Genomic DNA, 14,840 nt, shown 5'->3' on the forward strand with positions numbered 1-14,840 from the left:
AACCGGTTGCTCTGGGCGCCCAGGGAAAGGGCACCTGACCCAGACCTGGAAGAGGGATGTTGTCTACACAGAGGTAGAAACAAGATGTGGGCAAGGCCCGGCAACACTCAGGCGATGTGAATGGGAATAAAGGATAAGGACATCCAAAAATGCTCTCCCCCGTGAAAAACACAAGAACATAGGCAAAAAGCATCCAAATCAACTTTTTCAAAACTCCAGAAAGCAACCAGTTCTCTGGGAAGAACGTGGCTACCTAGAGAGTTGCAAAGTGTGCTCAGTGTTGGGAACATGAGTAACGAGAGGCTGTGTGTATCTTTGAGGGTTCTGAGGTCAGCCTTGAAGAATCCCTTGTTAATTCTTCAAGCATTTCCTGAGTGCCCCCTAGGTGCCAGCCCCCCGTATAATGAGATGACTAGGGAACAGAGAGCCCTGACGTCTAGTCGCTGGGTCTGTAATTTTGGAAAGAGAGGCAAAAGCAGACAATTATGCTTCAATTGTCTCTATCCTATAAGAAAGGAAGTTTTTGAAGATCTGGGCGGGGAGCAATTCATCGTGCTTCGGGGAGTCTGAGAACTCTCCATGGTTTGTGTAAAAACTATGTGTAAAAACTAAGACCAACAAGTTGGTCTTAAAGAACTTCAACTAGGGGAACGGCAAGTCCTAAGATATGGAGATGTCAAAGAGTTTGGTGCGTTCAAGGGAAGGTGGGTCTTTAGGGCAGTGACAGGCCTCATATGCCCTGCTAGAGTCTGGGCATAAGCAAATCAATACAGTGTTTCCATTAGGAAACCTGCACAAAGAATGTCTTCAAAAGAAGACAAATCTGGAGGTACTGATACGAGTAGACTCGAAAGGAAGAGGGGAACACAGCTATTTCTTGGAAATAATCTGGGTGAGAGATGGTGGGATTCAAACCTCCAGCACTGGGGACAGAGACAAAAGGCACTTTTGATACACATTTCTGAGTTCTGAGTGACAGGACCCAATCACCGATAGGGTATCAGTTTAGCTTGGACATGCTGATTTAGAGATCTCTGTAGGACCAGTCTGGTACTTGGACAGGAGGTTAGGACTGTAAGTATCTAGAGTCATCAGCTTTAGACATGGTGCTTGGACCAGTGGAATGTGAACGAGATAACCACGAAGAGCATGGGGCACAGAATGGCCAAGCCAAAGCAGAGCCCTCCGAACAGCCCTGGCGTAAGGAGTGATTGGACGAACATCAGAGGAGACGGGCTGAGCGGAAGAGCAGGGTGGAACCCTGGGCGGGGGGGGGTGGTGTCTAGCCTCTTACAGAGCCCAGTGATCGGCCCCATTCAGGGATGGCCTGGGAACTGCCCTTCTCGGACAACACACCTGCCTTTCTAATGGATCACATCCTTGTTTCACTTCATAGTAACAACTCAAATTCAAGGGCTAGATGCTTAATGAAAATAACATAGCGGCAACTGCCACGTATTGGGTGCGAGGCCCTATGCTAGAAGCTTTACTTATACTCTTACTATTAACCAACCCACGTAGCAGCCGTAACCAATTTACATGTAAGATAAATCCCATCCACGTGTACTCTGTATGTTTTCATCACATTGAGCACCACTTTCACCCTTCTTTTAGGAAATGAGTTAACATTGCCACAGGGACTGCCGATATGATGTACAGCCTCCCGAGGGAGATCATGAGGGTCAAGTACCTTAAAATGTCACAACTTACACCTGCACTGCTTGACCGCAATGTCTGCCGAAACATACTCCATCCTTACTCCGAAATCCCGCAGCGCTCATGTGACTTAGTTGGTATCATACCCTTCCCACGTATGTTCTTATTCTTAAGAAAAATGGTACAAGCCCTGTAAGAGTCTATTTCTTAAAAAATGCTAAAGAATGCCACCCGCTTTCTTCTCTGTTGCATTGGTCTTCTGTGACAAGTTGTGAACTCCGAGGGTAACAAGCCACGTCCTCCACTTCTTGGTGTCCTCTACGGTGCTCGTGAACTGGAGGCACCTCGTTCACGTTTGCCGAGTGAGACGGAGAGCGGATGGACGTCAGTTTTGTGTTCAGCCGGGACACCGAGTCGAACAAGTTTTGGTTCTTCCCTCTTAGAAATCAGTGGGATGCATGAAGAACAGGGCTTTCAGGGAGTTTAAAGGTGGCATCTAGGGTAACCATGTGGCACCAGAGGACCTGCAATCCTACCTACTCAGCCACCCGACCTCCATATCTACCCACAGACCACAATCTAGGTTATCCTGCGGATTAACCTGCACCCACTGAGGGAGCTGCTTCAACTCAGCCCCTGAGGACCCCTCTCAGGGGTAAGCCCCGCCCTTCTCCCAAGATCCACGGGACCCAGCCGGGCAGACCGCCCGGCGGCTCATCTGTGCCCGGAAGCCCCAGTCTAATAGGGGATGCGACGGTCGTTGGGTGCGAGCTATCCTACCCGGAACATGCACTGGCAGGTCCTTGCCTCTGCAGGAGGGATGGTGGCCTTCAGCGTGATCTGCAGAGCTGTATGGAATCTTGGGGCATTTATAGAAATTCTGGTTGGAGTAGCCAGCCAGAGGATGATGACAGCATGCAGCGGGGATGCATGGGAACAGTGATTTTAGAGCAAGTAAAATGTAGAAGCGGTGTTTGGGAGGGTGAGTGTCCCATGGAACCAGGCCCCCACTAATGATACAGCTCAAGCGCCTCTGGGGAGGGGGCAGCTCTCGTGTGAAGCCAAGGGAAGTAACTCATCATACGGAGAAACGACTGAGAAAGAGCTGTAGTTTTGAACTGGGATGTAGCTGGAAGGAGAACTGGACACAACTGGGACTCTCCTGCTCCCGCTACTCGTTGGGTGAAACCTTTCTGTGTGTTGACCGACATGTTGTTATCTATTATTGGTGGAAGGGGAAGGTGGGGGGAATGCATGGACAGTCAAGGAGCAGAGGCCAAGAGCATGGTCTTTGAGGATGAGAGTAAAATGATCCCTGGGTGCTGGCCACAGAAAGGCAAGTGGCCCAAGGCGCCTGGAACTTCCCTTCGGAGGCTGCCTGACTCCCAACAGACCCGCCCTCCTGACGCATTTAGGGGGAAACCCATCGTTGCTGCGGTGCCCGAGGCCCTCCCTCCCAGAGCTCTGTAGGTGGACCGAGGGAAGAAGGGGACAATTACAGAGGTTCTGTGAGGCGAGTCAGAGCCACTGCCCGAGCTGCCCTTCTTTGTTCTCTGGGCCAGGGAGGTGCCGAAGCGGAGGGTCTCGTAGACAGGGTCCACCTTATTGCCACAGGCTGCAATGGAAGAGAAAGGTCGTCTGAGTGACAGGTTTCCTCAACTTACCATCAGGGATGCAGCCAAGCCTTTATCACATCTCCTGGGTCAACAGCCCTTGAGAAGAAGCCTTTGTGGGGAAGACCCACTAATCCCTGGGAAAATGGAGCTCTGTGTGGTCGGGCTTTCCTGGCAGATTTCTCACCCCTGTAATAGGTGCTCATTGGCCAGGTCCTTCCCCTGCACCCATCACTTACAACCAGAGCTCTCTGCTCCCAGACACTTCCTGATTCATTGGTTTTCCTCATTTGTTATCTGTCCCCAGGACTCCAACTTCAAGGTTCTTCCCAGGGACCAGCTTTATTCCCTCTAGGGTGAGGTTTTGCTCGCCAAGGTGTGAAGCCTTGAGCGAGACACAAAGTCTGCAGTAGGAGGCAAGTGTTGAAAGAATTGGGCATCACCAGGCCTCGTGAATTTCTCTTTAAAAGCTTTCTGCCTTATCCATTTCTAGTTTAAAACTCGCCCCCCATCCAAAGGCAAAAATAGATGTAGGGATTCTCAGAGAGAGAGAAGAGAAAGATGGAAGTAAACTGAAAGATATTGTTAAAGAATAAATTCAAGCCAGAAATATCTATACATATAAGACATCTTTTTGGTCCTCATTAAAGAAGAAGTGATATTCACAGAGTTCCTTCCAAACATTGGTCTATCATTTACAATTATTTTTTTACAACAATTATGAAAATCAGCCTCTGCTGTTCTCCCTTTACAGGGTCTGACAGGTTGGGTAAAGTGTCCAGACACACAGTTAGTGGGTCAGCGGGGAAGCTGGGCTTCGAGTCGGCTCTGTGAGATGCTACACTCCATGCTATTCCATCCCAAAGGAATGGCATTCCCAAAGGAACAGCATTCCCAAAGGAATGGCTATTCCCAAAGGAATAGCATATCAGCAGCCTTTGGGACTTGGGTGTTTTTCAAGCTTCATCAAGGAAAGGAGAATTTGCTCCACCTAATGTATCCCCTCCAGCAAAGCCAACAGTCGTAACCCAATCAGCCAGCAGACAGACGCACAAACACACCCCACTGGGCCTGCGGTCCTGGGAGAACAGCAGCCGTGAATGCGGACCATGCTGCTCAAAACCCAGCTCGGCCCATCAGCGTCCCAACTCACCGATGGGCATAACTTCTTTAATGCATCCAAACTGTTCGTGAATGAGCAAAGGGGAGCTGTAGTAACGCCGAAACCCTTTTGGCTGGAGAGAGAATGAGAAAGAGAAGGGCTTAATGTCACTGATGAGATGGAGAGAACCACACAAGAGCTCTGAAGATAATACCAGCTGGTTTCACCAGGGGCACCCCTCTGTCGCCCTTTAAGATGCTGGCTTGTCCTACAAGTTATCCCCGGGGGGCGGGAGGTACAGGTGGCAGTAAGCAAGCTACAATTGCACCTAGAAAGCAAGCCCCAGCCCTGTCCTTCCCTTTCTTGCCTCTCCTCCTTCTCAGACCATAGCAGCCTCCCTTGTGCCCAGACTCCTCTCCCATCATCTCATCTCCCAGGATCCAAATGGACTGGCATGCATTATTTCAACGTGGCTTACTATTGAGGTTTATTAAAATCATAAAAGGCCTGGAAAAGTGGAAGCCGACCTGAGAGGGAGGCCGTAAGGCCCTTGTGTATATGACAAGCTCCACCCAGAGCCATCTGCCTTGTGTTCTAGACTCTGTTATGTATTTCTGACCCCTCATTCATGGTCTTTGCTTTGGCTTGCGGGCATCTCCATTGGCCAAGGAGGAGGACAGGATCAGGTGAGGCAGGGGTTTTAGAAAAGGGGATACTGCCAACCAGAGTAACGAGATGAACTCACTAAGAACTTGACTAATTATATCCCGGTGTTGGAAGGGAATTTTGTGGCCCAGACCCTACTATAAGTCTAGAATCCTCTCCGATATTCCTGGAAGGTGGTATCTTCCTTTTTTTGAATACTGCCCGTGATGGGGGGGGGGGTTGGTGGGAGGAGTGCTCAGTAACCCTGAAGGCAGGCCTTTGGTGACACTGTCTCTGGTTGGTAAGACTTGGCATCTACTGATCCTCAGTCTTTTCCCTGGAGCCACAGAGCAGGATAGAATTCCTCAGGTCTTAAATTTTTTTGAAGATCGCTGTCATAGCCTAAGTATCTACCTCTAGGGTAGACATTCTCGTCCCTTCAACAGTTCTTTGGCTATCCTAGTTTCAATACCCTCAAAAGATGTTCCTTTTAATCAAGGATAAATTCCTTGAGCAGGCTAGAATTCCTCAGGTCTTAAATTTTTTTGAAGATCGCTGTCATAGCCTAAGTATCTACCTCTAGGGTAGACATTCTCATCCCTTCGACAGCTCTTTGGCCATCCTAGTTTCAATACCCTCAAAAGAGGTTCCTTTTAATCAACATGGGGCGGCAGTACCGAGCCCACACTCCCAAGATGGTAGACCAGCCCAGAATGGGCCAGGGCCATCTGACCTTCCTGGCTTTGGCCGCCAAGATCTGTCAAAGTGGTGTGTCAATTTTTATTACTCTCCCCATTTTTGAACGCGGTGGTTAATCACTCTCCCCTTCTTGACATCCCCGGTGCTGTCAGCCAATGGAACACTGAGGTGACCAGCCACCCTAGGTTTTCTGGGCTGATGGGGTTCCCGGGATGCCCAACTTTCATCTTTAAAACACGGATGGTCCCAGGACGTGGGACTTCTGGTGCTGACGTTGAAAAAGTTCCAACCCGGGACAAGTCGGCCACTCTGTTAAAGACCCTGAGCCCTTTCACATGGGGAGCGTCTGTCTCTTAGGTTGATAAAGCTCCTCTTCTGGTTGATCCTTATGCCAATAAGGAAGCCCGGTTGGCAGCCCTGGGGTTCTGGGGCCACCTTCCTAGTGTCCGGCTACCAGGGTGCCACGGGGAGGGAACTCGGGACGTGCGGGGGGGTTCTGGGCTCACTCCTGGCACCAGCCCTTACCAGCTTGCCCATGCACCGCTGGGGTGCTAGGCCATCCAAGCACTTGTGGTGGAGGCTCATCTTACAGGCCTTGCAGCGCAGCCCATGCTTAGCGTTTGCTCCTGTCAGACACGCGCGAGCTTCGGTTAGGATGCGACCCCCCTTTACCTGGCCGACTCGCATCAAGTCCCTGAAAGAGTGGTTGCTCCCCAAACCCAGGTACTTCTTCTCATCTGTCGCTGTCGCATGATGTCTTGGAATGGACAAGATACTGTGGCCCATTCTTTTCCCTTCTCCCACCTCTTCTACTAAGGTACCAGCTCTGCTTTCTTCCTACTCCCTTCCTCCCCATCGCTCCAGAAAATCTCAGCCTCCTCCATTGTTCACGCAGCTCAGGCTGGTAAGTGCTGGTCTCTCTACCCTTCCTACAGGCCGCCCGTCTCTGTTCTTCTGTACGTCTTGCCAAGTAGTGGAAGTGCTGGAAATGTTGCCCATTTTTACCCGAGTTCCTCTCACAGAGTCTGAGCTGTCAGACAGACTCTCAGAAAAATGGCCGACAAAGGGGGAAGAGCATGGTCTGTGTGCGAGGGGGGCTGACGGTACTTAGCGTGGGGACAGGGGACTGGATCCGACACCAGCCGTTGTCTGGCAAAAGAGGAAGAGGAGGTGGGCAGCCGTGAGAGCACTGCTACAGGAGTCACACAGCCTCCTGGGACAGGAGGCACCAGGGGACAGGGCATCATGATGGGGTGGGAAGAAAGGAGGAGAGGAGGAGAGAGGAGAGAGGCACCCTGGGGACCGCGCTGTTGCAGTGAGGCTCAAGGCAGCAGGGCTGGGGGGTAGACAAGATGGCTGGTGTGGGGGCCTCAGGGAGCTGGGAGGGGTGTCGGCCACCTGCAGTCTGTGTGTTACAGAGCAGTTGCCGGGAGACTAGGTGAAGATATCAGTGTGTGACGTTTGTCTGTCTCCACTTGGTCTAAGACAAGAGGTGCGAAACAGAGTGAGCCGGTTGGCTCCTAACAGGCCTCAAAAATGGGCTGCCAAAATGGAGTGTAGAGCTCTTGGATAACCGAGCACATGAAGCACATTAGAAAAGGTTGAGGGAGGCGCCTGGGTGGCTCAGTCGGTTAAGCGTCCGACTTCGGCTCAGGTCATGATCTCACGGTCTGTGGGTTCGAGCCCCGCGTCGGGCTCTGTGCTGACAGCTCGGAGCCTGGAGCCTGCTTCGGATTCTGTGTCTCCTTCTCTCTCTCTCTCTCTGCCCTTCACTCCCCCTCCTCACCCCCCGCTCATGCTCTCTCTCTCTCTCTCTCAAAAATAAAATAAACATTAAAAAAGTTTTTAAGAAAGAAAAGGGAGAAAGGTGGGGGGCTGGAGAGGGTGCCCTTGTGGAGCCACTGAGGCACTGTTACTTTTATCGTGCCCCTTCCACAAAATGAGAAGGATAAGGCCTTCTTCTCTACCGAGTCTTACTTAGAGTGGCATTAAGGAGATGATTTTAAAAGCTTGGCTTCTGTCTCCTGGAGCCTGTGGGACCCACAGCTGCGGCTGTGAACGAGGAATGTTCACACGAAGAATGTTGTTCAAGAAGACCACTGGGGAGGCAATGGGACTCCCTACATCTCACAGGCATTATTAATACGTACATATACCCTGAGACGCGTGGCCTCAAGTATCCCACGGCACCCGCAGCTGACTCCCGAAGCGAAATGAGGAGACCATCCCAAGATCATGTGGGAAACACAACCCTCTTCTCTGCCGTTGCCTCCTGGGCTCTTGTCCGGACAAATTCCTAACTGAACTAGTTTATCTGTTTTTGTCTTCCTCCCGTGCACACACAGGGACCAGAACAATCGTTTACAAACGCACTTGAATCACCTCCCTCTCTTGTGTAAACATCTTTCAGTAGGTTCTTCCTGTCTTTCTGACATTATACAAAATGCTCAGCAAGGTGGGCAGGCTTTGGATGATGTGGTGGGAGCCCGTATCTGCCTTGATCTCAGGCCCATGCCCTTGATCGCTATGCTCTAGTCACATGGCCTTCTGCAAATCCCCTGGATGCACAAGCTCTTAAATTCCTCAGGGTCTTTCACACATGCCGCCCTACATGCCTAGAACACTGTCTCTATGACTCTCCACTTGGCTACCCGGTGAAGAGACCTTTGGGTCTCTTGCCATTTCTTCAACGAAGCTTTCTTGGCAACATTCCCCCTTTTCTGTCTAAATGATCTTTTTTATTTTTTTTTAATTCTTTCTTACAGCACTCTGTTGTTATTTTTTCCCCAGGCTTTATCACAATTATTTATTCGAGAGTTTGTTTATGTGTGCCTTTCCTCCTGGGCTGTGAACCCAATGAGGCTCAGGGCTGTGTTTGCTCATTTGCTACTGTGTACCCAGCTCTGACTACAACATCCAATAAATATGTGTTAAATACATTAATGAACGAATTCTCTCATGGTCGCACATGTACCGAAACAGGGGTGATTGCTTTAGATAATGAAGTGGAGTTGATTCATTGATGGTGTAGAAACGGCACTCAAGGGCCGGGAGAGGACTTGAAGATCATCTGTATGTACGATTTCGTTTCGCAGATGAGAAGCCTGAGGGTCCAGGTCAGAGGATGTATTGCCTAGTTTCACCTTTCCACTACTTGACCCCAAGCTTCCTCGCTTTAGCGGGGTTAAGGTACAGGAAGATATGAATGGGGCTAATTAGATGATAAAGAAAAAAGGAAGTACAAGAACACGATATTCAGCTGGGAAAAGCAACGGGCAAACTCTTGTCTGACAAAGACCCTACAAGCCCTTCAGGAGGTATTACCGGAAAACTCCCTTTGAGCACATATCCTTGAACACAAAGCGCGTCCGCTCTTACAACCACAGAACGTCAAAGTGACATGTAAACAAACCAGAAATTACTGGGGATGTGTGCTTAGTCATAAATACTAGCTGGAAAGCCACTCTTCCTTTTTTGAGAGTAACCACTTAGCCAAAAGACTACAACGTCTTCAGCATATTGGACTTTTGAAAGCAACTCCTTATATTTTGTTTTCAAATTACAGAACGCTATTTGTGCCCTGGGAGAGAATGTAAGTAAAAGCTTCGAAGAGGAGTTATTTCATTGTGTGCTGAACTCTGAAGTAGCACCATTATATAGTAAAGTTTATTTTCCTTCAGACCTGCATCCCATAATTTCAGTTTTCCTTGTCTGTTCTAATACACTCCGCTATCTGAATGAGTCAGGTCACCAGCAATTATTTGGTTTGAGGTGTTCCTATTTCTCCTGTGCAATAACAGGAGTGACTGAAGAGGAAAGCCTGTATTTTGTGGCTCAGAGACTAGTTCAAAGGAATAATTCACATCACTCAGTGGTGTCCGTTTACCGTAGCAAGATACGGGGAAGCTCTGGTCTGACTCATTAGTAGTGACCTTCATCACAAAGGCATCACTTAATGGCACCCTGATGCCTCAGTAAGAGTGGGAGAAATACGATTTTAAATTAGAATCTGTCACATGCTGGCTCCCTAAAGTTGAGAAAGCTACTAACATTCCTGGAGCCTCAGCTGTGTCCTTACCATATGGGAATACTACTAAGTACTCTTAGGGTTGCTAATGGTAATAGTGTCAAAAGATATGCAAAGGGGGTTGCATGGGTTTAAATACTTGGAAACATAAAGATGTCACTGGACGTTAAAGAAACATGGTGGACTGGCCACATGAGATTCCCATTTATTCATACCAGGAATAAAAAGTGATAGAAGCCCCCAAATCACAAGGTTACTGGGAGAAGTGGCCAGAGCAGAAGAGAATTCAACATGTATTTAGAGGATCAACTGGTTGGGGCACCTGGGTGGCTCGGTCGGTTAAGCGTCCGACTTCGGCTCAGGTCATGATCCCACGGTCCCTGAGTTCGAGCCCCGCATCGGGCTCGGTGCTGACCGCTCAGAGCCTGGAGCCTGTTTCAGATTCTGTGTCTCCCTCTCTCTCTGCCCCTCCCCTGTTCATGCTCTGTCTCTCTCTGTCTCAAAAATAAATAAACATTAAAAAAAATTAAAAAAAATAGAGGATCAACTGGAAAAATGGCAAGGAATTTAGCAGAAAAGAGAAGGACTGGATTTCCTAATAGCAACTTGGAAACGGGAAAATCAGGGACCTTCAAACACTGCGGAATTTCAAAATTCTGAGAGATAGTAGTTTCCAACCTAGAATTTTATACCCACGCAAATTACCAACAATTATGTAGGCAGAATACACTCATACTCGGGGATCACACTCGGGGATTCGAAATCTTTTCTTTCCACATACTCTTTCTCAGAAAGCTACTGAAGAAAGTGCCTTAGAAAGATGAGGGAATACAGGAAGCAAGAGGAAATTGCTGGATCCAACGCACGACAGAAGGACTGACACAGAGGAGAGGGAAATGACATGCTCCTGTGATAAGTTTGCGGTGGCCCTAGATGGGCGCTACAAGATGAAGGTCATACTCTTGGAAAACAAATGGAACTTCCAAGTTTATTAATGCCCTTCAGGTTTGGACAGTGCAATAGATATGGCATTTGACAGATACATGGAAGCATCTGGGGGAAAAACAGTTACAGGTGCCTAAAAAGTCAAGAGAGTTAAAACGGTAATTTCTTTTTTAAAAAATGTTTATTTATTTGAGAGAGTGAGCATGAGCGGGAGAGGGGCAAAGAGAGAGAGAGGGGGAGGGGGAATCCCAAGCAGGCTCTGTGCTGTCATCAGGCAGAGCCTGATGTGGGGTTCGATGCAACAAACCACGAGATCATGACCTGAGCTGAAACCAGGAGTTGGGTGCTCAACTGAATGAGCCACCCAGTGTCCCAAAACGGCAATTTCTAATTGAGGGAATACAGAAGCTGTGTGAGAAAAAATGTAATCACAGTATCATATTTGAATCAGAAGTCAGAAACAGTCACGACAGTGTATAAGCTATCAAGCTAACACAAAATTGTGACAAAACTACTTGGGAAGATGAGAGCAAGGAAGAGGGGGAAAGCAAGGGGTACTGGAGGGGTGAGAGCAGCCAACGCATCCCATAACCATCGGTTTCTTCCGTGGGGTCTGAGCTGCTGAGATAAATCTAAGATAGTTCTATGCGTTCCAGCTGAAAATTGTTGAGAATGGTAGTTCCTCTACTCACATGGAGCTTGGAATGGATCCATGCAAGCCGATGCAACACTGATGAAATGTCAGGCACTGGGCTGTGTTATGAGTACGGTATCATTTACCACTAGGGATAAGTGAGCTGTCCACAGAAGAACCAAGAGCTGACACTCTCATGAATAAAGCTCTCTACATCGATGTTGGGAGAAATATGAAAGGGGTTTTCTCAACGCAAATGCATCAGCTACACTGGATGTCAGGCTCCTTCTATTTGAAAAATAAAATTGGTCACGTGCATCTATAAAACAATTGGCCAGAGTCGTTCTGATAAGATTCGGCCGCTAAGCCGTTGCTTAACTTTCGGCCAAATATCGTATTTTATCAGTTAAAGATGAAACAGGAGAAACCAAGGGTTTACCATCGGGACCGCTTAACCAGAGAAATGGTATGAGGAAGGAGTAAAAATAAGCCTGTATAGAAAAAGAAATGGAATCATAATACAGTACTTAATTCTGCAGGGAACAATAGTTGTAATTGTGGGCAATAATTCGTTTGCTTCCAGATTCTACAGCCACGGAATTACTCCTACAATTTACTTGGTTACAAAGAATGTAAATTAGACAATAAAAAAGACTCTTCACGGTGATTTGGGGGAAGAAACTTAAAAAAAATTTAGAACTAAGTACATAAAAATATGACTATAAAGAGATCCATAAATAGTTCTTGGATTCCACGAAGTATCTATAAAGAATTCACAGATGAATAAAGATAAGAAAAGTTCAAAGACGTACCAGCCCCTGCCCCTAAGGGTTTAGGCACTAACTACCTCTGATCTCCACCAGTACAGGCACGCCATGGCTGGGAGAAGAAATGGCAAGACATCCCAGCATCAGGAGCGTGCAGATACCAGAGATTCGTGTCACACAAGGGTCTCAAGGCCAGCGAGATGAAAACAAAAGCAACGGGTGCATTTTTTTGGTGCCTGGGAAGACCAGAGGCACTTAAGGGCTAGAAACTACGCGAGCCGTGAACCGTAGAAAGAGGACAGTGTTTTTAAACTAAAGGCTGTAACAAAAGCTCTGCTGGATAATAAAGACAGGCAGTATAATACAGCTGGCATCTTCCACGGCCCTTTATCCCTGGATAAACACTACCACAAGGGATGGGAAAGAATTAGGTGGGAATCTGTTAAGAAGCCCTCGGTGACGGGACCCCCACCTGCTTGCCTTGCTTCATTTTCAGGGTACTCCACCTTGACCTCCTTCGTTCTCCCAGATCGTTTGTGGTTCTTGGCAAAGGTGGCTGGATTAGCCTTCTGAAGCGTGCTCGCACGGCCCCTTCCGCGTTTCTTCGTTCAACTGCTAAACAGCTTCCCATCCGGAACCCCTTTGAAGTATTTTCCAGAGCCGCCCACACACACACCCTCCCCCCCCCCCTTCCTTTATACGGGACCTGTCACTCTCTGCAGCCCCTTACTGTTCCCAGAGTACCTTTCACGACAGGCCCTTGACACCGAAGGCCGGGCAGTTCATTCATCGCTGGAAGCCCCGTGGCCAGGAAAGTGCTTGGCTCGGGACGCTACAGTCCATCAGGAACGAGAGCCCACCCGGGCCTGGGCCAGAGAAGTGCCCAGGCGAAGAGAATGCTGGGGGTCCACCCCACTCATTCTATGGAAAGAGCTAGATTTCTCCTTGTGGTCTTGAATCCCGGAGGCTTGTGTCACTCCGGGGTTCTACTCTGCCCGCAGATCTGGACTCTACAGGCTTCTGCCTAGCTGGTCCTCCTTTTCATACCCACGTTCCAACGTGAGTGCATCCCGGCCCGCCGGGACTCAGAACGCCCCAGGGTCTGGGTGACCCCACGATCCAGGCCAGACACTGTTCCACGTGATGCCTGCCTGACCTAGGAAGTGAGCTGAAAGCCGATTCGGGGAATCGCTCCCTCTGTTTCTGCTACCGGCTCTCCGTACCCTCTTTGGAGCACCTGTTGAAAACTATCTGGACTGGAATCAAACTGGCCCTGCCCCTTGACTCGTATCATTTTGTCTGTGAGTGCTTTGTTATCCTGACGGAGAGATGCGTCAGATTTCCATTATTGCCTTTACTGCACACATGACCCGGACATCTTGCCCCTCCCTACCTAAACATGCCTGATTATAGCTGGGGGTTAACAAAACTTTGGTCAAGGTTTCCCGTCCCGATGCAATGAAATCACAACCGACAGAGCCACGTAAATGATGGCCTGAAGGATCACCCGCGGCGTGTTGATTTCCAGGAGAGGCATGCTTAAAATCTAGAACTTTGGTGCCCTTATTAGCAACCGTGGCTTCCAAATCCAAATAACATAGGACGATTCGGAGGAATCGAAGCCCCATGTGGCATTAAAAATAATCCATGCAGAACGCAGGAGGTGTTTCCGTGACTTTCACACGCTGCTCCTCGACGTCAGCTAAGCCAAATGGAGTCACTGGGCGCGACTGTCTCTTCCCGCGTGGACAATGGGTGACTTGAGAGGAAGCCAAATGAGTGGAGGAAAACCCAAGCACAGTTAAGATGGAAGGAGCCTGGCAGTCAATGCACACACACACACTTGCACACGCACACGTGCCTGCACGCTCGCTCGTGGGCGCACACACACACATTTGAGATGAAAGACCACTGTACTAGAAGTCAGAAATGGATTCTCATCCTGATCCTGCAGGAAGAAAGGATAGCAGGAGGAATTAAAAATTATCGAGCTCTTGTGTAGTGTTAGGCAGTTTTCCTGGAGGTCTCTTGATGTAATTACTAATTATTACCTGTTCTAGGCAAAGCATCATTTTAACTGAAGAAGGCAGGGGTAACCGAGAACTTCAACGGCAAAGAAAGAGGACATGTTGAGCTGGGGTGAATATGTAACTCACTAGCTGTGGAACTCAATATTGCAACTTTTCCCCCCCTTTTTTTTAGCCCCACAGTCTTATGAGGTAGGGATTTTTGTTCTCTCATTTCTACGGAGAGTGACCCGAAGCCCAGGGATGCAGGACTAGCGAGGACAGAGACGGGATGAGGGTCCGGGTCTACGCAACTTGGAAGCCCGGCTCTCTTCCCTCGCCCCTGCTGCCCCCTGCCAGCCATCTGCACTTTGGCATCTCTGCCTTGATCTGGTCTGGATTTCTTCTTCTACCGAACTTGAGTGGGAAACATTACAGAGCCATTCACGGTCCTCCCAGCTCTGACTACCTACGAGAATGATAGAATGAAAATACAAATGTGTCACCGCGGTCCATGAGGGTAGAGTTGGAAGACTGGATGAGAAGGAGCAAGGAGTTTCCCCGAGGAGATTCTGGGTCTGCAAATGGTTCTCGTCCCAGCATCCTCTTTGGAAGAGGCATTCTGATCCCATGTGGTGGGTTACAAACAGGCTCTCACAGCTGACGGGGGCGAACGGGAGTTTTCTGGATGAGCCAGCCACCGCAAGGCTGCGGGTCCACGTAAGAGATACGTGCAAGGAGTTACA

At 48.9% G+C, this 14,840-nt stretch overlaps 1 protein-coding gene across 2 annotated transcripts in view; it reads right to left on the minus strand.

The window, feature by feature from the left end:
- STAC (SH3 and cysteine rich domain) overlaps nucleotides 1-14,840 on the minus strand; it is a 139,748-nt gene that overhangs the window by 41,614 nt on the left and 83,294 nt on the right. For both annotated transcript variants that reach the window (XM_042956631.1, XM_042956630.1), the window contains exons 3-5: nucleotides 6,241-6,341; nucleotides 4,423-4,504; nucleotides 3,156-3,271 (exon numbers count right to left, since the gene is read on the minus strand). In XM_042956631.1, coding sequence (XP_042812565.1) covers nucleotides 3,156-3,271; nucleotides 4,423-4,504; nucleotides 6,241-6,341 — 299 coding nt within the window. The remainder of the gene's footprint in view (nucleotides 1-3,155; nucleotides 3,272-4,422; nucleotides 4,505-6,240; nucleotides 6,342-14,840) is intronic.

This window comes from Panthera tigris, chromosome C2, assembly GCF_018350195.1.
Source record: "Panthera tigris isolate Pti1 chromosome C2, P.tigris_Pti1_mat1.1, whole genome shotgun sequence".
Taxonomy (NCBI): Eukaryota; Metazoa; Chordata; class Mammalia; order Carnivora; family Felidae; genus Panthera; species Panthera tigris.